The sequence below is a fragment of the Rhinichthys klamathensis genome, unplaced genomic scaffold (assembly GCF_029890125.1).
Source record: "Rhinichthys klamathensis goyatoka isolate OS25496 unplaced genomic scaffold, OSU_Roscu_1.1 h1tg000481l_1, whole genome shotgun sequence".
In the NCBI taxonomy this organism is placed as follows: domain Eukaryota; kingdom Metazoa; phylum Chordata; class Actinopteri; order Cypriniformes; family Leuciscidae; genus Rhinichthys; species Rhinichthys klamathensis.
The window spans coordinates 638,855-661,408 of record NW_026606968.1 but is presented as its reverse complement, the minus strand read 5'-3'; the positions used below and the strand labels follow the sequence as shown (position 1 = coordinate 661,408).

At 36.2% G+C, this 22,554-nt stretch overlaps 1 protein-coding gene across 50 annotated transcripts in view; it reads left to right on the top strand.

Moving 5' to 3' along the window:
- Nucleotides 1-22,554, top strand: part of LOC130072179 (protein NLRC5-like) — a 912,375-nt gene that overhangs the window by 316,621 nt on the left and 573,200 nt on the right. For 35 of the 50 annotated variants that reach the window (XM_056237149.1, XM_056237148.1, XM_056237144.1 and 32 more), the window contains 3 exons: nucleotides 13,640-13,813; nucleotides 15,588-15,761; nucleotides 20,109-20,282. The exons of 7 other annotated variants lie outside the window; for them this stretch is intronic. In XM_056237149.1, the coding sequence (XP_056093124.1) occupies nucleotides 13,640-13,813; nucleotides 15,588-15,761; nucleotides 20,109-20,282 (522 nt within the window). Of the gene's footprint in view, nucleotides 1-6,875; nucleotides 6,948-13,639; nucleotides 13,814-15,587; nucleotides 15,762-20,108; nucleotides 20,283-22,554 lie in introns of all 50 variants that reach the window. 8 more of the 50 variants (XM_056237186.1, XM_056237176.1, XM_056237182.1 and 5 more) reach the window with 3 other exon arrangements.

Below are 22,554 nucleotides of genomic sequence, written 5' to 3'. Positions count from 1 at the left end.
GTGGGTTACATTTTCAGGATCATTTTTACAAAAAGTACATTTGTTATCAATATCAAGAAATCTTGAAATGTACATCTTAGATGGGTATATGTTATGTAATATTTTTAGATGTAATTCTCAAATTTTATTTGTGACACAAAATTTAAAAGGAACAAGCCATGCCTTTTGCCAATTAATATTAATAAAAATAGCATTCCAGAAAAATTTCCCTCTAGGTATTATTTTTTTGGCATTGTAGAAACATTCTCTGATATGTTTATTAGTACATTTTTTGCTTAGAATGTCAATACCATTTATGTAAAGAATGTTAGGAGTAATGCGTTGTACATTTTGCTCTACATAGCTTTTCATTAATTCTAATATTCCACTGGGAATAGAGTTAATTACTGAGCTAAATTCTTTAAATTTTACAGGGAAAGTTTTCTGTGTAAGAAAGTCTTCATAGCTAAGAAGTTGACCATTAGGACTAAATAAGTCTTTTAAGTAGATGATATTATTATCTATCCAGTTTTGTAAATACAATGATTTGTTCCTTTTAATAATATACTCATTGTTCCAAATGATAGATTTATGTGGTGAAAAGTTGTGTGAATAACATAGCTTCCAGGCTAACAGAGCTTGTTGATGAAATTTCGACATCTTAACTGGTAATTTAGAAATACTGTAATCACAAGACAGTAAGAACTTGAGACCTCCAACCTTCTTGAATATATTATGAGGAATAAAATTCCATAATGAATCTGGGGCTTTTAAGCATTCCTTTAACCATTTAACTTTAAAAGTATAATTTAAATCCACAAAATCTAATAGATCAAAACCCCCTTTAGCTTTAGGACCAGAAAGCATAGCTTTTTTCAAATGGTGGTGCTTATTCTTCCATACAAATTTAACAAACATATCATTGATTTCTTTACATGTAGAATCACAGACATTAAGGGAAAGTGCTGGATACACAAATCTAGAAACTCCTTCAGCCTTAGTCAAAAGGACCCTACCTAAGATTGATAACTCTCTTTGAAGCCATAGGTTCAATATAGTTTTAGATTTTTTCATTTTGGGGGAGAAGTTAAATCGTTGGCGCTCTATAACATTCTTACAAACAAAAACACCGAGATATCTAATACAATTTTTAACAGGCATATTATATATGGTTTTATCGTTTGTTTCAAACAGACATAAAATTTCGCATTTAGATTTATTCAATTTTAGTCCAGAAGCAGCTGAGAATTCGTCTATTAATGCTACAGCTTTTCCAATCTGATGTTTGTCCTTTAAGAATAATGCTGTATCATCAGCTAGTTGGGTCAGTTTAATTTCCTTTCCAAAAATAGACAAACCTTGAATTATTGGGTTCTTTAAAATATGTAATGAGAGCAATTCAACAACAATCAAAAATAAAAAGGGAGAAATCGGACAGCCTTGACGGACGGATCTCAGCACTGGAAATCTTTTGGTAGTGTTTGGATAAAGTATGACACAACTGTCAATATTTTTATAAAACATTTCAATTGTTGAAATAAAATTTTGACCAAAACCAAAGGATTGAAGTGCTTTAAACAAAAAATGATATTCCACCGTATCAAAAGCCTTGTAAAAATCAAGAAAAACTATAAGGGAGTCATTATCAATGTTTTCAGAGTAGTCTAATAAGTCAAGAACAAGCCTTATGTTGGAACTAATATGACGGTTGGACATAAATCCAGTTTGAGTTTCGGCGATAATTTCTCCAAGATCTTTTTTTAACCTTTTAGCATATACCAATGAGATAATTTTGTAATCTATATTTAGGAGCGTAATAGGTCTCCAATTTTCTATCATAAGGTGGTCTTTTTCCGGTTTAGGGATTAGCGTTATAATACCCTGTTTCATACTTGTTGACATTTCTTTCCTATCTTGACATTCCTTAAATAATTCCAATAAAGGATCCACAATAATATTCCAAAAATGTAAATAGAATTCAACCGAGAGGCCGTCGTTGCCTGGAGATTTTCCTTTTTTCATTGATTGAATTGCTTCTGATATTTCTGATTTTGTGATGGGTCGTTCACAATTAGTTTTGAAGGGCTCTGAAATGGTTGGTGTATATTTTTTAATTGATTCAATAAACTTATCACAATCATTGATTTGGGAATTTGATTTGTATATGTTACTGTAGAATGAATAAACATATTTTGAAATGTCTAAATGATTAGTGGTTATGACATCATCAATCTTGAGTGCAGAGATATTGTTTCTTTTTTGATTTCGTTTCTCTAGGGCAAAAAAGTAGCTAGAGTTCTTTTCGCCTAATTCCAACCATTTTGCTCTTGACCTTATGAAGGCTCCTTTAGCCATATTAATATATGTATGATCTATTTCTTCTTTTAGTTTCTTCAATTTAATTTCTTCTTCCTCTAATAGATTATCTTTCTTCAATAATGTATTTAGTTCGTTCATGATACTAATTTCTTTTGAAGCGTTATTATTTTTTATTTCTTTACTCCGTCTCATTGCTTTTTCTCTTATCTTAAATTTAAAGTATTCCCATTTTTGTGTATGATTCATTTTAGGATCACTAAATATCTGATTCGCTGTTCTTTTAACATCAACACAAAATATTTCATCATTTAATAAGTCATTATTTAGTTTCCAGAAACCACGAAGATTGTTTTTCATTTTGTTTAGTGCCTATTAAATGAATTTTAATCAATCTATGATCAGATAAGGGAGCAAAATCGTGAGATGCTTCTGAAACAAATTGTGTGCAAGAAGGTGATATAAGCCACAAGTCAATTCTGGATTGTAGAGATCTATTCGCATTACTCCAAGTAAATTCTTTTGTATCAGAATTTAAATATCGCCATACATCTACAACCGAAAGTTGTTCACAAATATATGCAATGCTTTTAAATCGTGAATGTTGAACTGTTCTCATCGGTAATCGATCTAAGAGATCATCTGGAGCATCATTATAATCTCCCCCAATAATCAATTGTGCTTCTTTATACTTCAGTTTAAGAGCTTCAAGTTTCTTACACAATTGTATACACATTGTTTTGGCTAGAGCTGTGTTGTTATGATTATATAAGTTACAAACTATAAAAATGGTGTTATCCAGTTTGAAAACTAAAATAATCCATCTACCCTCATCTGAAAATAATGATTCAATAATAATACCTTTAAATTTGTTGAGGAGAATAGCTACACCAGCAGATTGTTGAGAGGCATGACAGAAATAACACTGATCACCCCATTGTGCTTTCCAAAATTTCACATCATTTTCACTTGAGTGAGTCTCTTGTAAAAGGATTAAATCTGCATTTTTTCGTCTACAAAAAATAAAAATAGATTTTCTTTTGGTGCTGTCACGGATACCTCTAACATTAAGGGATATTATTTTTAAGGAACTGAAGTGGAAGTCTGTCATAGAAAAATAAAATAAAGTGAACTAGAAGTCTGTAAATAAACAGGAACTTGTAAAGTGTTGAGATATAGATACACAAGTAGATACTCTCAAACAAGAACTCTAAATATTGAGTACCTTATGAAATTGAAGACTCATTTCTTTCTCTTTTTAATATAAAGAAGTGAATAAATTGCTTAATTAAGCAAGTAACTGTGCCACTGTAGAAATAGGTTATTTAACTACTAGTACTCGTAGTGCAGTATGCTAATTTCGAACATAGGTAATCACATCAATATGATAGTGCTATACAGTAGACAATAAATGCCTTAGTAGGAGAACTTAACCCAAGGTATGAACATATTCCCGGTAAAACAATACATCTAATCAAACATGTAAACTTAAATTAGCCATTGTTCCTTAAGAACAATAACCTGGGTTAGCTTGAGGTAGTTAAGGGATCTTATTAATATTACTTAGCAATCAACTTAACTTAAGATCACCTTATTATTCAACTAATTAATTCTTAAACTGTATGTCTTACACCATCAATGATGGCCACCGGGCCGATCCATTTGGTCTTCTTCCCTTCGTCACGGGCTTGTTTAACCATTGGCCAGAGTTTGTTCCTGCACTGTCTCTCCGTGTAAGTGAGGTCCTCTGCCATCCGTAGATTTTTCTTTTTCAACACATCGGAGTTGAGGGAGGCTCTCCATACTTTGTGTCGGAAAGTGCGCATGGTGAATTGCATGATAATGGGACGTGGTTTGTTGTCATCTTTATTTCTCCCCACTCTGTGTACAGTGTCTACCAGGAACTCAAGTCTGGACTTTTCTTCTGGAATGATCTGGGCGATTATTTCCAGCACCTCCTTTCTCACATCTTCGTTGCTGTATTCCGGGAGATTAAGCAGACGGAGATTCCATCGTCGGCTATATCTCTCAGCCTCCTCCTGCCGCTCCTGAATTGCAGTCGCTCGCTCGTTCAGCTTCTTCACGATGTCATCTGTCGCCTAACAATGCATCCCAAGGTCTTTCATATGCTCCTGCATGACAACAATCTCCGCCGTGTTCTTGTTCACCATTTCTTCAAACTTGGAGAATCGGTCATTCAGTCCGTGAATAGCATTCAGGATATCAGCATTGGACACATTTTCCGCTCCTTTCTTCGAAATTTCAGTGCGGACCTTCTTTGGACTGGGGCTATTCAGAGGGGTTTCAGGAAGAGGTGAACATAAGTTTGGGAAAGCATCAGACTCCAGGTCCATTATCAGTCCTCCCTTGCGTCTTGCTTCTTTTTTGGCCATATTTTCAGGGCTAATCTGTCACGTTGCTAACTCCTCTTTTATAAGCTAACCGTTAGCCGGTTCACTGTTTCATAACGCGACGACGGAAGAACTTCACTTTTTTCTCTTTTTTAGGTTAAATATTCCTACTGTCCGTGCATAAAATACAAAGGCAACAAGTCACTTCTCAGAAAACGATCTTTGAGTCCATTAGGATAATTCTAAAAGTTTGGTACTTTGAAAAATTCACGAGCTCACAGGAAAGCGTCTACCCAGGTCGCCATCTTGGCCCGCCCCCCGAAACATTGACATTCAAAAGTGTCCCGAAACAGCTGTGACGTAATGAAGCCTCGTTTCCTGAAATCACGTGACTCTGGCAGTTTGATACGCGCTCCGAACCATTGATTCAGAACACACGATCTGTAAAGGCTTGGAAGCTTCATGAAGCAGTGTTTTGAGATGGCCATCACTCCTGCACAGTGCTCTGGCATCTTAACTGCTGCTACACAACGCAACTAGGAGTATGAGCGGTTAAAGATGGCGGCCGCATTTCTGGCGCCCAGCGGCCAATAGAGCGTCTATCTCTATATCATGTCTGTGTCACACGGCCCCGATCAGACACTGACGAGTCGACTGAACTAACGTAACGTCTCGAAGTCCGAACCCGAAGACACGAGAGGCGGGAACAGACGTGATGCATTTGAAGTTGCAAAAGAAAGAGCGTCTCGGATCAGGAGGCGAGGGGAACTAACAGAACGCCATAGCCTGAACTTAAGACCCGACTCATCAATCAATTACACGTTTCCGTTTCTTATCATTTGGCTTTGGCTGCATTACCCTATAGTTTATTGTTATTTTTTCAATTGTAATCAACATTTCCGTACTAAATATATTGGGCCATTTAACATGATGTTTTAATTATGAAATGAACAAAAAGATTCGTTCATTTTGCTAAATGAGATTCAAAGATCAGAGTCAGTAAAATGACCCAAACTTCCCACTACTAGTGTGTGTGTGTGTTTGTGTCTCTGTGTGTGTGTGTGTGTGTGTGTGTGTCTGAGTGTCTGTGTGTGTGTGTGTGTGTGTGTGTGTGTGTGTGTGTGTGTGTGTGTGTGTGAGTGTCTGTCTGTGTGTGTGTGTGTGTGTGTTTGTCTGTCTGTCTGTGTGTGTGTGTGTCTGTCTGTCTGCGTGTGTCTGAGTGTGTGTGTGTGTGTGTGTGTGTGTGTGTGTGTGTGTCTGTCTGTCTGTCTGTCTGTGTGTGTGTGTCTGAGTGTCTGTGTGTGTGTGCTCATGTTTATATTACATTGTGACCAAATGTCCCCACAAAGGTGATCTGAAATCCTTGTCCTTGTGGGGACATTTTTTGGTCCCCTTGAGTGAAGCATTATTATGATTATAAATCCTAATGAGTGATGTTTTTTGGAAATGTAAAAATGCAGTAAAAATGCAGAAAGTTTTCTGTGATGGGTAGGGTTAGTGTGTGTGTGTGTGTGTGTGTGTGTGTGTGTGTGATGGGTAGGTTTAGGGGTAGGGTTAGTGTGTGTGTGTGTGTGTGTGTGTGTGTGTGTGTGTGTGTGTGTGTGTGTGTGTGTGTGTGTGTGTGTGTGTGTGTGTGTCTGTGTGTTAGTGTAAGGGGACAGAATATACAGTTTACTTTGTACAGTATAAAAAACATTACGCCTATGGAGAGTCTCCACAAAGATAGTGGACCAGACATGTGTGTGTGTTTCTGTCTGTGTGTTTGTGTGAGTGTGTGTGCGTGTGTGTGTGTACGCGTGCTTGTGTGTGTGTGTGTGTGTGTGTGCGCGCCAGTGCTGCTGCCCCAGTTAATGTGACTTTATCACAATTAGCTTACTTCTCATTTCAAAAACTTGTTCAACACAAAATACTTCTTGATTCATGAAAATTTACGCATTTGACAGGACAAAATCTGATATGTCAGAATAGTCTTGTAGTGTAAATGTAGACTAATAGACCTTGACAAGCGACATTGACAAGAGAAAGAGAAACAAATCTGTGTTGCTGAATACGAGGCTTCTACAGTTATAGACACTAAACAACTTTCCACACGTCCTTTATAAAGCAGTGTTTAATTAAAAACATATTTGAGGGTATTTATGAAGGTATAATGTATTATTTACTTATGTTATGAATTATTATTATTGTTAGCATTATTAATTAACTTATTTATTTTTTATTTTCTATTAGTGTCCCCCAAAACACAGCAGATGAAGTTCTCCAGAAGCTGATGCCTGTGGTTACAGCAACTAGATACGCTGGGTAAGTAACACTGAGAACAAGCATCACTGCTAAAACATTATAACAGTTCTTACTTAAACATTATACATTAATGCTTTAACAAATAATATGAGTGTCACACTTCAGCTTTTAAACCCTCCACCTATCTGACCTGATTAATGATCTACGTAACCGTTTTTATGATATTTGTGAGAAATTTATTTTCAAATATATGCATTTATAATTAACATTTAAACAAATGAACATTTATATTTAGACTTTTTAATATTTATTTTAATTTAATTAAAATGTTAATACGTTTATTTAGGTTAAGAAAACCAGATGTTTTTAATGTTTTTCATTTGATCAGTTTTACATAATCTTTCTCCCTCCCATAATCTCTTAGAATAACAGTTAAACTTGCTGATATGTTTAATTCATTGTTTAAAAAAGAGATATTGCACAAATGATATGCACTCATGATCCCTCAGTCTCTCTGCCTATTTCCCCAGTTCAGTTGTTTGTCTCAGCGCAGAGTCTTGTCTAGAGTTCCTGGCATTACTGAGCGTTGTCCTTGTTTTCTGCTATTCCTGGTTTGGAGATCTGCCTGTGTCCTGGGGTGTGTTCCAGAAAGCAAGCTTATCTTACCCTCAAACATACCCTGAACTCTTGCTTGATTAAACCACATTATTTGGTTTTATTGTTTAATTTCATGGTTCACACACCAGACCTTCTCAACAGAGACGAATCCACGAGTCTCCATGGAAACAGACGCTGAGAAAAAGCGCGCCATACGACTACTTTCTTCTTTTGTTAAATGCTGATTTACATAGTGCATATCGCCTCCTATTTGGTGATTTTGCAATCATTTTAAAATCTTTAATTCATGTTTATGAGATGAGCATTAGCTATATATTATAATAAACTGAACATTAGCTTGTTGTAACAGCGCTTTATATAGATATAAGTGTCAGGCCCGCTGGAGCCTCATCAATAGAGACGCATGCGCTGAACACCTCTGGAGTAAACTGACCCTGGATCAGAACCGGCTCCGGAGCTGCTATGGCTACTGATGAGAGAGAGAGCTGTGCGAGAGAGAGAGAATGAAGCTCAGGATTTTATAGGCGATTTGATACACACGATTTTGATGAAATTAGTAGAGATTTTTATTTTAGTTTGAAAACAGAGGAATATCTGCAAATGGATAAAGCCTCTGTGTTGAGGGTTTTACAAACCACCCAAAAACTAAAAGCCGTGGGCTTGATAAAGTCAGTGGAGAGTTTTGAGGAGCTGTGCTTATCAGCGCTGTGATATCAGGCATTTCATTTTTCAGACCTCATTGAGATTACAGAGAGTGCCTTCAGTTGTTTCTATCAAAAGCTAGATCAGTGTTTATATCTGAACTTTAAACTTTTATCCCATTACTTCTATTTAAGCTGTTTCATGCCAACTCTCTCTGGGTCAGCGGCAGCGCCAACACAGATGTAAAGTGTTGCGATGTGATTTAGTCAAAGGTTTAATAGAGGAATTGTAAGAAGATGGTGTGTGTGTGTGAATGGAGATCACAGTATTGTAAAGCTGAATCGGTCAGCTCTACTGTCTTATCTCTCTCTCAGCATATGAGCAGCGCGAGGGCTTTCAGTGCTTCAGTCTCACGCCGCTTCCACACGTCCACTAGACAGGGATATTACGACACTCATAGATAACCACACGCTTCAGCCTCTGTTGGAGCAAGCTGGGTTTCCATGTTTTATGGGGACTTTCCATAGAAATACTGATTTTTAATCTGTACAAACTGTATATTCAATCCCCTAATCATAACTGATGTATTTTAACAAAGTGAACTATTGAGTATTTCTATACATTTCATGTTGACAGCATTATGTTATTTATTGTTTAAGTGTTATATTTATCTCTGGATAAAGGGTTAACCCTTGTGTTATCTTCATTTGGGGCCGACACTAGTTATCTTTGGGGTCTCCAGGGACCCCAGACAATAACATTTAATTTTGTAACACAATAATAGTTTTTTGTTTTTTTTTTGTTTTTTACAAATATAATTTTACTGTAACTTTTTATATATTTTTAAATTTCTATAAATAAATATTTATTTAAATAGGCTTTTTACAAAAAAACAGCATTTTATGTAAAATTCACTTTATAAAAGACCCAGATTTCTGACTTTCATTCATGGGGATAACATGGATAACTTTATATGGTTTAATGTAAGATTTGTGCCCATTTTTTTGGAAAATGCAGTTTTAAAATAAAAAATTATAATTTTAACCACTAGATGGCTATTGAGCTCCACTATTTGCTATTCGACTAACTAAATATATCTTTTCACAAGTTGGATTCAGTTGGATTCATACCTAAATATTATAAAATCACAATTATAACAAAAATAAAATACTTTTGTCAAAGTTTAGCATTTTTGTACTGAAATTTTTTTTTCAATAATGTTATGATTAGATTCAAACCTGAACAATGTTACAAAGATACATTTTTAGATTTTATCCTTTATTTCAATCGTCTGTTTTTAATATAATTCAAAAATTTTAATCAACATTTCAGTTACTAACTAACAGAACAAAAATTAACAGAAATGAACAGTTATATTAATTACATATTGAGTAAAAATACATGACATGAACATGAACAGCAATAACAAATTAGTTTTTCATAGCCTTACAAATGTATTCCTTTGTGTGTGAGTGTGAGTGTGTGTGTGTGTGTGTGTGTGTGTGTGTGTGTGTGTGTGTGTGTGTGTGTGTGTGTGTGTGTGTGTGTGTGTGTGTGTGTGTGTGTGTGTGTGTGTGTGTGTGTGTGTGTGTGTGTGTGTGTGTGTGTGTGTGCACATTTTCAATGTGTCAGTGTCACCAATTTATTTTTGTTATGTTTCTGCATTTTGGATGATTTTATTTTACAAATGATAAGAGAACAGTTTTTATACGTATATATATATATTAATATGTATATATTTCTGTCTGTGTGTTCTGCGTTGTTTCTGATTTTGTATTTTTACTAGTGCTGGGCAACGATAAAAAATTTTTATCACGATTAATCGCATGATCTTCTTGTGATTAATCATGATTAATCGCGATTAATCGCGTTGTTATGCGCAAAATTGAATAATGAATTCTAAAGTAGTGTTTTGCGCACTTTTGATTTAAATGTACTGCTACAAAAGTGCAATAACATGTGGTTTGCAAAAACTTTAAACAAATAAGGTGCTTTTATACCAGCAGTATTCCCTTTACACAGTATCAATAAAATATTTCTTGTAAATCTCAACTTAAACATTAATGTAATCAAATCAAATATTTAAACAAAGCTATTTGCCACTGCCAGGGCATTACCTTTTATCTAGCTGGTTAAAACGAGTCCTGTTTTCTTGTGTGTTTTTTTCTGAACAGGTATCTTGTATCAGGGAGCAGCAGAAACAGTCTAGTCAAAGGGTCATGATCACTACTACTGATATAAGTCGACCAATGTTACTTCTCTGATAGCAGCTTAGGTTTGGTCATGGCATGCCATGGTTTCCCACGTAAGATTACATTAAACAGAGGTAAAGCCCAATTTATACTTCTGCGTCGAACTCACGCCGTAGCTGTGTAGCGCGCGTACCCTGACGTGCATCTCTCCAAAAATGTAACGTCAATTCTACGCGTACCGCAAGCGCTGTGATTGCTAGAACCGCTCCCCGGGTTTCACACTCTCCCTCTGCATGTGTAATTGCGACGATTACAACGACGCAGATATATAAATGAAAACCAACGCGTAGTCTATAGCGTAGAGGCTCCGGCGTAAGTCCGACACAGAAGTATAAATCATTCAGCCTAGAGTGAGGTGAAGTGGTCGAGCACAGGTGCAGCGACAAGCGGGTGCGTTCCTGTGAAACTGTTGCGGTCATGCTCGCCTCACGCACGCGCGTTGCCGAAGTTGAATTGTTTAACTTTTTTGTACACGACGCGCAGCACAAATCATTGGAAGAGAGACTGATCCTCGGCTCGCTGTTTGTGAGTTTCCAGAATCTAAATAGGAGGGAGGGAATTCACAACAGGAGGGAATTCACATGGCAGAGCATCCCCGCTAAACTAAACGCAGGCCTATCAGGTAAAGTTATGTATAATTTTAATTTAAGTTAAAAAGGCTACAGTTGCATAGCGCACAGAAGCCGTTTCCATGGTTACTATCCATAGAGCGCCTGTCATTCACTCGCGGAGCGCTGTCTCCCTTTCTGTTCACCTGAGAGAACCTGCCAAAGCCTCTCCACTGCTGGTTTGGGTGGGTTATTTGCTGGCTGACCAACATCCCACCCCTCCTGTGATCATGGTTTGACTGTAGGCCTATGTGTATTCAGAGCCAGTGAGCAACGGACTTTCAAAAAAAAAAAGAAAAAAAAAAACTCTGCGTTAACGCGCGATAAAAAAATTGTCGGCATTAATTAATAACGCGTTAACTTGCCCAGCACTAATATATATATATATATATATATATTTAAATAGGCTTTTTTACAAAAAAACAGCATTTTATGTAAAATTCACTTTATAAAAGACCCAGATTTCTGACTTTCATTCATGGGGATAACATTGATAACTTTATATGGTTTAATGTAAGATTTGTGCCCATTTTTTCTTAACCACTAGATGGCTATAGAGTTCCACTATTTGCTATTCGACTAACTAAATATATCTTTTCACAAGTTGGATTCAGTTGTATTCATACCTAAATATTATAAAATCACAATTATAACAAAAATAAATTACAATTTTGTCAAAGTTTAGCATTTTTGTACTGAAAAATGCTTTTCAATAATGTTATGATTAGAATCAAACCTGAACAATGTTACAAAGATACATTTTTAGATTTTATCCTTTATTTCAATCGTCTGTTTTTAACCCTTGTGTTATGTTGCGGGTCAATTTTACCCGTTTCGATTTTCAAGTTGTTGGAAATACTGGTTAACCTTTGTTTTTTTTCTTGATATTTTGTGACTTTTTCTCATTTATCATGATGAACATGCATGCAAAGTTTCAACATGCTGATGTGTTTTGACATATACAAACAAAATTACTGTTACGTTCATGATGTTCGTGGGTCAATTTGACCCTCATAGACAGCCATTCAAAAGCAACTGTACAGACACAAAATAAAAACATTTATTTTCTGTATGTCAGGGCACTTCAACTCCAGTTCTAACGTGCAAGTGCATCTAAAAGTGCTCTAACCCTAACCAAACACACTTGAAAAAGCTAAAATTACAGTGTTCAGAATTATTTGCAAATTACAGATGAAAATCTTTGTCAGACACAGATAGTAAAATAAGCTCTCATTTCAATATTCAAAATATCTATATACCTAGTTTTTAACCAAAACTTTTATGTAGGATTTTCAAAGGCAGCTTTACAGAGCCAAAAATAAATAAAAAACATTTATTTGTTGTATGTTTTTGTTATGTTTGGTTTCTCACTTCCCAGTGAGTGAATAATGAAACTAGGAAAATAGGTCTTAGGAAACTATGGAAAGTTAACTTAGGAAAATGAAAAATTTTCATTATACAGCAATTTTTTTGTTCAGTTACGATGTTCAAAGCATAAAATGTAAAAAAAAAAAAAAAAAAAAAAAAATCAGTATACTGTTTATTTTTCAATTTTGTCAAAACAAAACTGTTTTAAAAAATGTTTTAAAAACATTTTCATAAATCATATTTTCAGATATAATGTTTTTGTAATGTTTGACAAATGTTGATATTAAAAGTTTACAGTTTGTATCTAAATCTTTGTTGTTTTTCATAGTGTGATTTTTGAGGAATTGTATTGAGTCCAATTAGGGTCAATTTGACCCGGTCCATAAGGGGTGTACACAGAAATCGAACAGAACACAAGGGTTAATATAATTCTAAAATTTTAATCAACATTTCAGTTACTAACTAACAGAACAAAAATTATTAGAAATGAACAGTTATATTAATTACATATTGAGTAAAAATACATGACATGAACATGAACAGCAATAACAAATTAGTTTTTCATAGCCTTACAAATGTATTCCTGTGTGAGTGTGTGTGTGTGTGTGTGTGTGTGTGTGTGTGTGTGTGTGTGTGTGTGTGTGTGTGTGTGTGTGTGTGTGTGTGTGTGCACATTTTCAATGTGTCAGTGTCACCAATTTATTTTTGTTATGTTTCTACATTTTGGATGATTTTATTTTACAAATGATAAGAGAACAGTTTTTATAGTCTCAAAAATGTATTACAAATGTAAAATGTATATATTTCTGTCTGTGTGTTCTGCGTTGTTTCTGATTTTGATGATGAATTTTGTATATTTACTATGCGGGGTCTCCAGGGACCCGAAGACAACTAGTGTCACTATTTTTTTCACGCTAACATTTTGAAGGAGTTACACCGCACTCACGATCTTCAAGGTTTCAGACACACAAGACAAAAGACATGCCCTGAGGATGGTCTTTTGACCGAAAGCTTGGTCTATTAAATTTGCTCTAAGGATTTGAGTGTGCAGACAGTTTATTTATTGAGATCTTTCACGCTAACATAAAAACAGAAATCATTACAATTTTTTTATATATTTTTTTTTTAGATCTAGAAAGTGTTGAGAGCCGTAGAAAGTTTCATACCATTTGGACAAAGAGAATTATTTGAGCAAAAGTCATTTGCGGGTTAAAAAGACCCTGAAGAAAACCAGAGGCTTAATGTGTGTCATTGTTCTCTACAGGTTGAGGGATTGTGGAGTCACAGATGAAGGTTGTGTTGCTCTGGCTTCAGCTCTGAGATCAAACCCCTCACACCTGAGAGATCTGAGTCTGTCTGAGAATAAACTAGGAGACTCAGGAATAAAGCATCTTTCTGATCTACTGGAGAATCCTCTCTGTAAACTGGAGAGACTGTGGTAAGACCATCTCTACCATAAAGACTCTGAGTGAATAAGGATTAATATGTAGATAGTGTGTACAATATATGTGTGGCGTAAGCCCCATCCGGCGGTTCAGCGACAGATTCCTGCTTGAAGCGTCAGATCCTGCCGGCGGTAGAAGACAGCGGTGAGAGTCTCCCTGAAGAGGAACATCTACATCTCAGTAGGGCTGCACAATTAATCGAACTTCTAATCGCGATTACGATTATGGATGCCACGATTACGTAATCGTTCAAAGCCGCGATTAAAGCCACTTACATTATTCTGGGTGGTGTGTTTAGAGCATGTTATGTTGTGAGAGGCGAATCACGACTACTTCAGAGAACCCAGCACAATAGGAACTCCCAGAGACGTAAGTGTAGGCCTACGCTAAAACAAAAACTCTCACCTCAGAAAAACGGCTTTCCTGTCCTGTCAGCCTCTACACTGCAGTAGCGCACTCTTCAGTTACACGCGCACATGGGGCGGAGCGCGCTTATCGCTTCACTAGGCTATATATAAAGAAAAAAATAATAATAATCCTATCAGTCAAATTCATCTTTACTTTGTTTATTTTGTGTTATTTTTGAGAAAGAAGAATCACTCCATCACATACAAAAGGAACAATTACACTTAATGCGACCAGTTTGAAATAATGGTGACACTTTATCACAAGTATACAGTAACACAGCGCTTACAAATCATTTGCAAACTATTAGTTTATAGTTCACGAATAGTATATAAGCTGTTGTTAAATTAATTATTAATAGATTGTATTATTATTATTATTATTAGACTATATACAAATAATTGGGTGCCGATACTATAAGTGTTGTGATTTTTAAGAATAGCGATTCTACAATATTGTGATTCGATATTGCAATGTATTGTGGTTTGTTTTTAACACTAGACTATGGAGAAAAGTTAAATCATACACTTATACAGACTGTACATGATGAATAAGATGAGTCATATTTATAAAAACAATTCATCACATCACTCAGTTTTATTTCAGGAGCATCATACAGTAATACACTCTCTTGAATAAATAATTCAATAAATACATTTTTTAACAGTCACTTGTCGCCACCTAGTGGCAAAACAATGTAATTGATAAATGCATTATTTTAACGCATGATTCAACCGATGATTTTGTCAAAGGTTTAATAGACAGACGAATTGGAAGAAGATCGTAAAACAGTAAACAAAAAAATTGCGATAGTTTGGTGAATATTTTTTTCTCCCAGCCCTAACACACACACACACACATTCCTTTAAATGTTTACAAATACATTAAGCAAACACACACACACACACACACATTCCTTTAAATGTTTACAAATACATTAAGCACACAAACACACACACACACACACACACACACGTTCCTTTAAATGTTTACAAATACATTAAGCACACAAACACACACACACACACACACACGTTCCTTTAAATGTTTACAAATACATTAAGCACACACACACACACACACACGTTCCTTTAAATGTTTACAAATACATTAAGCACACAAACACACACACACACACACACACACACACGTTTTCCATGTTTTATGGGGACTTTCCATAGAAGTGATTTTTATACTGTACAAACTGTATATTCAATCCCCTAATCATAACTGATGTATTTGAACAACATGAACTAATGAGTATTTGTATATATTTCATATTGACAGCATTGTGTTATTTATAGTTTAAGTGTTGTGTTTATCTCTGGATAAAGGCTTAATGTGTGTCATTGTTCTCTACAGGTTGTGGGATTGTGGAGTCACAGATGAAGGTTGTGTTGCTCTGGCTTCAGCTCTGAGATCAAACCCCTCACACCTGAGAGAACTGCATCTGTCTGTGAATAAACTAGGAGACTCAGGAATAAAGCATCTTTCTGCTCTACTGGCGAATCCTCTCTGTAAACTGGAGACACTGAGGTAAGATCATCTCTACCATAAAGACTCTGAGTGAATAAGGATTAATATGTAGATAGTAGGGGTGTGACGAGATCTCGTCGAGTGAAAAGCTGTCTCGCGATATGGCCATGACTGAACGTGAGATTACCATAGAATATTCCACCGCTACACTCACATTCGCCTAAACTATCGTTTTGTTGTTTTTATAAAAAAAAAAAAAAACATTATAAACTAATGTAAAAGTCTGCTCTGCTCATCCAGCGCGAGTTGCCGTTGCAATCAGTGCCGCACGAATCACAGTTCACTGATCGCGTGACGATGGCGGAGGATTCGTTGCGCAACATAGACTAACGTCTGATACATGTCTAATCTTGTAGAGTGTGCGCTCAGCACCGCTGCTCCCTATACACGAATCCGACGAGCGTTCTGTGTAGGCTGCCATCTTGTGGCGACGCCATTACTGAGCTGTTAGCGGTATGTAAACAAACCTCCGTGATAACGCACCCTCGATGACAGCTACAGCCAGGCAGAATGACTTGTTGGGTTGATGATGTTAGACAGTGGCCTCCAGTCACAGATGAAGGTACAAACGATCTTACAGATTATTTATGAAAATAGCTTGGCAAGCTAGCTAGGCTAACGTTAGCTAACGAGGAAACTATAAAAAGATCTGTCCATTTGGCAACAATAAATAAATGAATGACATCAAATAAACGAATTCATGTTTTTCATTTGTGTCCATTATTTATCTCATTTTCACATTGCAAAAGGCAAGGGTAAGGTACAGGTAGAAAGTATTCATAATATCGACCAATTAGTGTTTTTAAACCATGGAAAGCGGTCAATATAACAGCAGGAGAACAATTATGTCACATAACGTTACATTTAGCTCAGGAAAGCCATTTAATGACCATAGCATGTTAATTGAATAGAAAAAATAGCTAGAGAGGAGATTTTGCTGAGCACTATATTACATATTTATTATATTTTTTACTTATGTCATTAAATAATTGTTATTATAACAAAAACTGCATTATATTTAATTTAATTTGTTAGTTTAATTTGTTATTTTAAAAAAATTCTGTCACAGTCAAGCAAATCAAACATTAACAACAGACATAACAGTAATGTTACTAACGTCACTGCCCCAATGCGCCCTTTACTGCCGCCATTGAAACAATTTAAACCGGAACATGTTTTCCCACTCGACATTATAAAAGTTGTAACGTTAGTGACAGTCGTAAATCGCGGGCTGTTTATTCCAGTGGACGCAAGTTGCAACTAAAACAATAGGAGGCAATGGCGCAACGCTACCCAGCAACAGCTCAGTTATGGCGCCCGCTTACTTCCGGTAGTTTCGCCGGATTCGTCTATACACAGAGTACGCGCGGTCACGAATTTGAAAGTGAAGGGTAAAACACAAGCTCCCTGATGTGCATTGCGCACAAATTAGGCTGCATATACATACAATAGTCTGTCTCCCAATACCCATCTCTGGACTGTTTATTTGCGGCTATGGTCTCAGTTTGCACTGTGAATATTGAGAGAGTACTGTAACGTATAAAGGACAACAGACAATTGAGGCTCCGTTTCTGAACTTATAATGGGAACGCAAGAACAACTGTAGAGACAAACACACCAGCCTCGTTTCTCTCTACCTATACCTATAACTGCTGGTGCAAAATAAAACCGCAATTTCACAACAATTATAAAGAGTCTGTGTGCTAACTTTGATTATGGTTGCACTTGCACTTATTGTTTGCACTTAATAAGACTAAGAGAAAACTGTTATTTATTTTTGTTATTTATACTGTTTTTATTTCTCTGTTAAATGTGTGTTAAGGAGTTCAGTTAGGAGGTCACACACAGCCTCAATCAGAAGTTCTGAAAGCTCTTAAATGTACAGTAAGGTCTGAAGAGACTAATGTGAAATCATACAGGAGAAAAGCCAGTCAATAAAAACCCTTTACAGTGCTTGTATATTGTTTTCTTTCAATGCTTTTGATAATTCATACTCATAAAGTAGACCTGAAATGACATGCATTAGAAGATTATTAGTTAAAACATTGAAAAATGCACCTGCATACAATTTTTCCAGTCATGAATTTCGTCATTGAGGATTTCTGAAAAATTGTGCAAAAATCTCGTCTCGTCTCGTTCTCGTGAGATAAGCGTCTCGTCACACCCCTAGTAGATAGTGTGTACAATATATGTGTGGCGTAAGCCCCATCCGGGGTTAAAAATAATAATAATGCTATCAGTCAAATTCATCTTTACTTTGTTTATTTTGTGTTATTTTTGAGAAAGAAGAATCACTCCATCACATACAAAAGGAACAATTACACTTAATGCGACCATTTTGAAATAATGGTGACACTTTATCACAAGTATACAGTAACACAGCGCTTACAAATCATCCGCAAACTATTAGTTTATAGTTCATGAATAGTATATAAGCTGTTGTTTAATTATTACTAGATTGTATTATTATTATTATTATTAGACTATAAACAAATAATTGGGTGCCGATACTGTCACGGGTCTATGAAGGAGGACTCAAATGCAGAACGAGTGTTAACAGGTTTATTGACAAACAGCAGACAGAAGACTGGATGTGGTGGGAGAGGTGAACAGTCCAGACAATAGGCAGGGATGAGACACAATGACAGCCGTAGTAACTAGCCGAGCAGCACTTGTAACTAGCAAGATGACTGGAAGCCGGAGAGTAGAAATGGCAGAGCAGAATGAGACCTCAGAATACTAGCAGTAGCCAGACAGGAACTTGTAAGTACTCCAGCAAGGCACTCAGGGATCTCAGGCTCAGCACAGGCTTCCTCCAAAGCCAAGAGTGTAAGCAGTCAGGGACACTCTGCTAGCAGGACTGGAACTAGAGACACAGAAGACAAGACAGACAGGACCGATGGCAGAACTAAAGCACAAAATACTTCTACAAATAAAACACTGTAGACTTTAGTCACAAGAAACAAACTATGTAGCACAGTAGTACAACATCTAACGAACTGGCAACACATGAGGGAAAGAGCACACACATAAAGGGAGTTAACAAGAGTAACAGGTGAGAACACTTAGACAAGGACCAGGTGAACACACTCACGTAAACGAGGACTGAAACAAGGGAGCAGAGAACATGAGGAACAGATGACAACACTCAGACAAACGAGGACTCAACTAGACAAGAGGGCGTGGTACAGGGAAACAAGGAGGCAGGAACAGAGGAGCACATGGCCAACACAAACACAACCATACGTTCAAGCACAACACAAACATAGAGACATGAAACAAAGACAACACAGACAAAGCTGCCAGAGCAAGACCCTGACAGATACTAGAAGTGTTGTGATTTTTAAGAATAGCGATTCTACAATATTGTGATTCAATTTTGCAATGTATTGTGATTTGTTTTTAACACTAGACTATGGAGAAAAGTTAAATCATACACTTATACAGACTGTACATGATGAATAAGATGAGTCATATTTACAAAAACAATTCATCACATCTCTGAGTTTTATTTCAGGAGCATCATACAGTAATACACTCTCTTCAATAAATAATTCAATAAATACATTTTTTAACAGTCACTTGTCGCCACCTAGTGGCAAAACAATGTAATTGATAAATGCATTATTTTAACGCATGATTCAACCGATGATTTTGTCAAAGGTTTAATAGACAGACGAATTGGAAGAAGATCGTAAAACAGTAAACAAAAAAATTGCGATAGTTTGGTGAATAATTTTTTTCTCCCAGCCCTAACACACACACACACACACACACACACATTCCTTTAAATGTTTACAAATACATTAAGCACACACACACACACACACACACACACACACACACACACACACACACACACACACGTTCCTTTAAATGTTTACAAATACATTAAGCACACACACACACACACACACGTTCCTTTAAATGTTTACAAATACATTAAGCACACACACACACACACACACACACACACGTTCCTTTAAATGTTTACAAATACATTAAGCACACACACACACACACACACGTTCCTTTAAATGTTTACAAATACATTAAGCACACACACACACACACACACACACACGTTCCTTTAAATGTTTACAAATACATTAAGCACACAAACACACACACACACGTTTTCCATGTTTTATGGGGACTTTCCATAGAAATGATTTTTATACTGTACAAACTGTATATTCAATCCCCTAATCATAACTGATGTATTTGAACAACTTGAACTAATGAGTATTTGTATATATTTCATATTGACAGCATTATGTTATTTATAGTTTAAGTGTTGTGTTTATCTCTGGATATAGGCTTAATGTGTGTCATTGTTCTCTACAGGTTGAGTGGTTGTGGAGTCACAGATGAAGGTTGTGTTGCTCTGGCTTCAGCTCTGAGATCAAACCCCTCACACCTGAGACATCTGGATCTGTCTGTGAATAAACTAGGAGACTCAGGAATAAAGCATCTTTCTGCTCTACTGGCGAATCCTCTCTGTAAACTGGAGACACTGAGGTAAGATCATCTCTACCATAAAGACTCTGAGTGAATAAGGATTAATATGTAGATAGTGTGTACAATATATGTGTGGCGTAAGCCCCATCCGGGGTTAAAAATAATAATAATGCTATCAGTCAAATTCATCTTTACTTTGTTTATTTTGTGTTATTTTTGAGAAAGAAGAATCACTCCATCACATACAAAAGGAACAATTACACTTAATGCGACCAGTTTGAAATAATGGTGACACTTTATCACAAGTGTACAGTAACACAGCGCTTATAAATCATTCGCAAACTATTAGTTTATAGTTAATGTATAGTATATAACAGTATATAAGCTGTAGTTAATGTATGAATCAGTATTACTAGATTATATTATTATTATTAGACTGTATACAAATAATTGGGATAAATGTCTCGTCTCTCTTTCAGTATATGAGCAGCGCGAGGGCTTTCAGTGACTCAGTCCAGTGTTGACAACTATGTTCAGAGGAAAGTAGCTAACGCCTTCCCTAAGGGGCTGTTCACACCTGGCCACTTCAAGCGTTTTCTGTGATGGGATAGCTATCCGATCGTGAAGAGACCAGGTGTAAATGCCCTGCGAAACACATTCCAGACGGATCCGATCGCTCAAACCACTTCAGGAGGAGGTCTGAGACCGTTCCAGACCAAACTGGACAAGTGTAAATGCATCTGGTTGTTGAATCCACATATGTACATTTTACTCCTCCCAAAAATGCTAAAAAATAAACATGTGAGAGCGTGTTATAGGCTTATGTCATGTTCTAGCCAGATAAGACTTGTTTGTTTCCACATATGTTAGAGCGAGAGAGAGAGACGGCAGGGAGAGAGCAAGAGCTCGCGCTCGCACCACTGACAGCATTTGGGGGTCACTGAGGTTTGACCAGAGAGACGCTAGATTTGTCGCTAGTCGCTTTTAAAAACAAAAATCACTAAAGGGGTCTGAAAAGTCTCTATAATAGTGACAAAGGCTCTGGGTTTAACACTGATTCAGTCTCACGCCGCTTCCACACGTCCACTAGACAGGGATATTACGACACTCATAGATAACCACACGCTTCAGCCTCTGTTGGAGCAAGAGTGGCTAACTTCTGTCAACCTCGGCTATAAGCAAGGAAGAAAATAAAGCCATTTCAATTGAATCAATATTGATTCTGGAATAAAAATAATACATTTCAGATCGTAAACAAAAAAAATCGTGATAGTTTGGAGAATTTTTTTTTTTCTCTCCAGACCTAACACACACACACACACACACTCCTTAAAATGTTTACAAATACTTTAAGCACACACACACACTCCTTAAAATGTTTACAAATACATTAAGCACTCACACAGACACACACACACACACACGTTAGGTTTCCATGTTTTATGGGGATTTTCCATAGAAATATTGATTTTTATACTGTACAAACTGTATATTGAATCCCCTTATCAATAAATCCCTAATCTGTGTATCATTCGTTCACTCATTTTTTTATTTAATATTGAAAGTATAAAAAGTATTCTTTTTTTTTTTTTCAAAATGAAAAACAAGAATTAATTTTGATTTTTCGTGTTTCGTTCTCAGGTAGAAACATTAATAACGGCTTGAATATTGGATTTCTACACGCGGGCGGGAATGAAACGCCCCTTTCCTCTGATTTATCAGCCGGAGATCAAACTGTGTCGTTTTTGGGCAAAATTAAAAACACTAAAAAGGAACCGTTTTCTCATTTTTCTACTTTCAATATAAAAAATAAAAAATAAACTGTACGACTGATACACAGATTCAAACTGATGTATTTGAACAGCATGTACTAATGAGTATGTGTATATATATTATTTTAAGTGTTGTGTTTATCTCTGGATATAGGCTTAATGTGTGTCATTGTTCTCTACAGGTTGAGTTATTGTGGAGTCACAGATGAAGGTTGTGTTGCTCTGGCTTCAGCTCTGAGATCAAACCCCTCACACCTGAGACATCTGGATCTGTCTGGGAATAAACTAGGAGACTCAGTGAAGCTGCTGGAGGATCTGAGGGATGATCCACATTATAAACTGGAGACACTACTGTAAGAATAGTTCTTAACGATTTTCATCATATTTTCATTTAAAGTTTAAATGGCTGATTTTCTCACTAGAAATAATTGTAAAGGTTCAGTGTGTGTGTGTGTGTGTGTGTGTGTGTGTGTGTGTGTGTGTGTGTGGGAATATTGTGTCTGAGATCATCAGATAATAAATCTTAAATTCAGTTTCTGTATTGTTAGGTAGTTGTTACA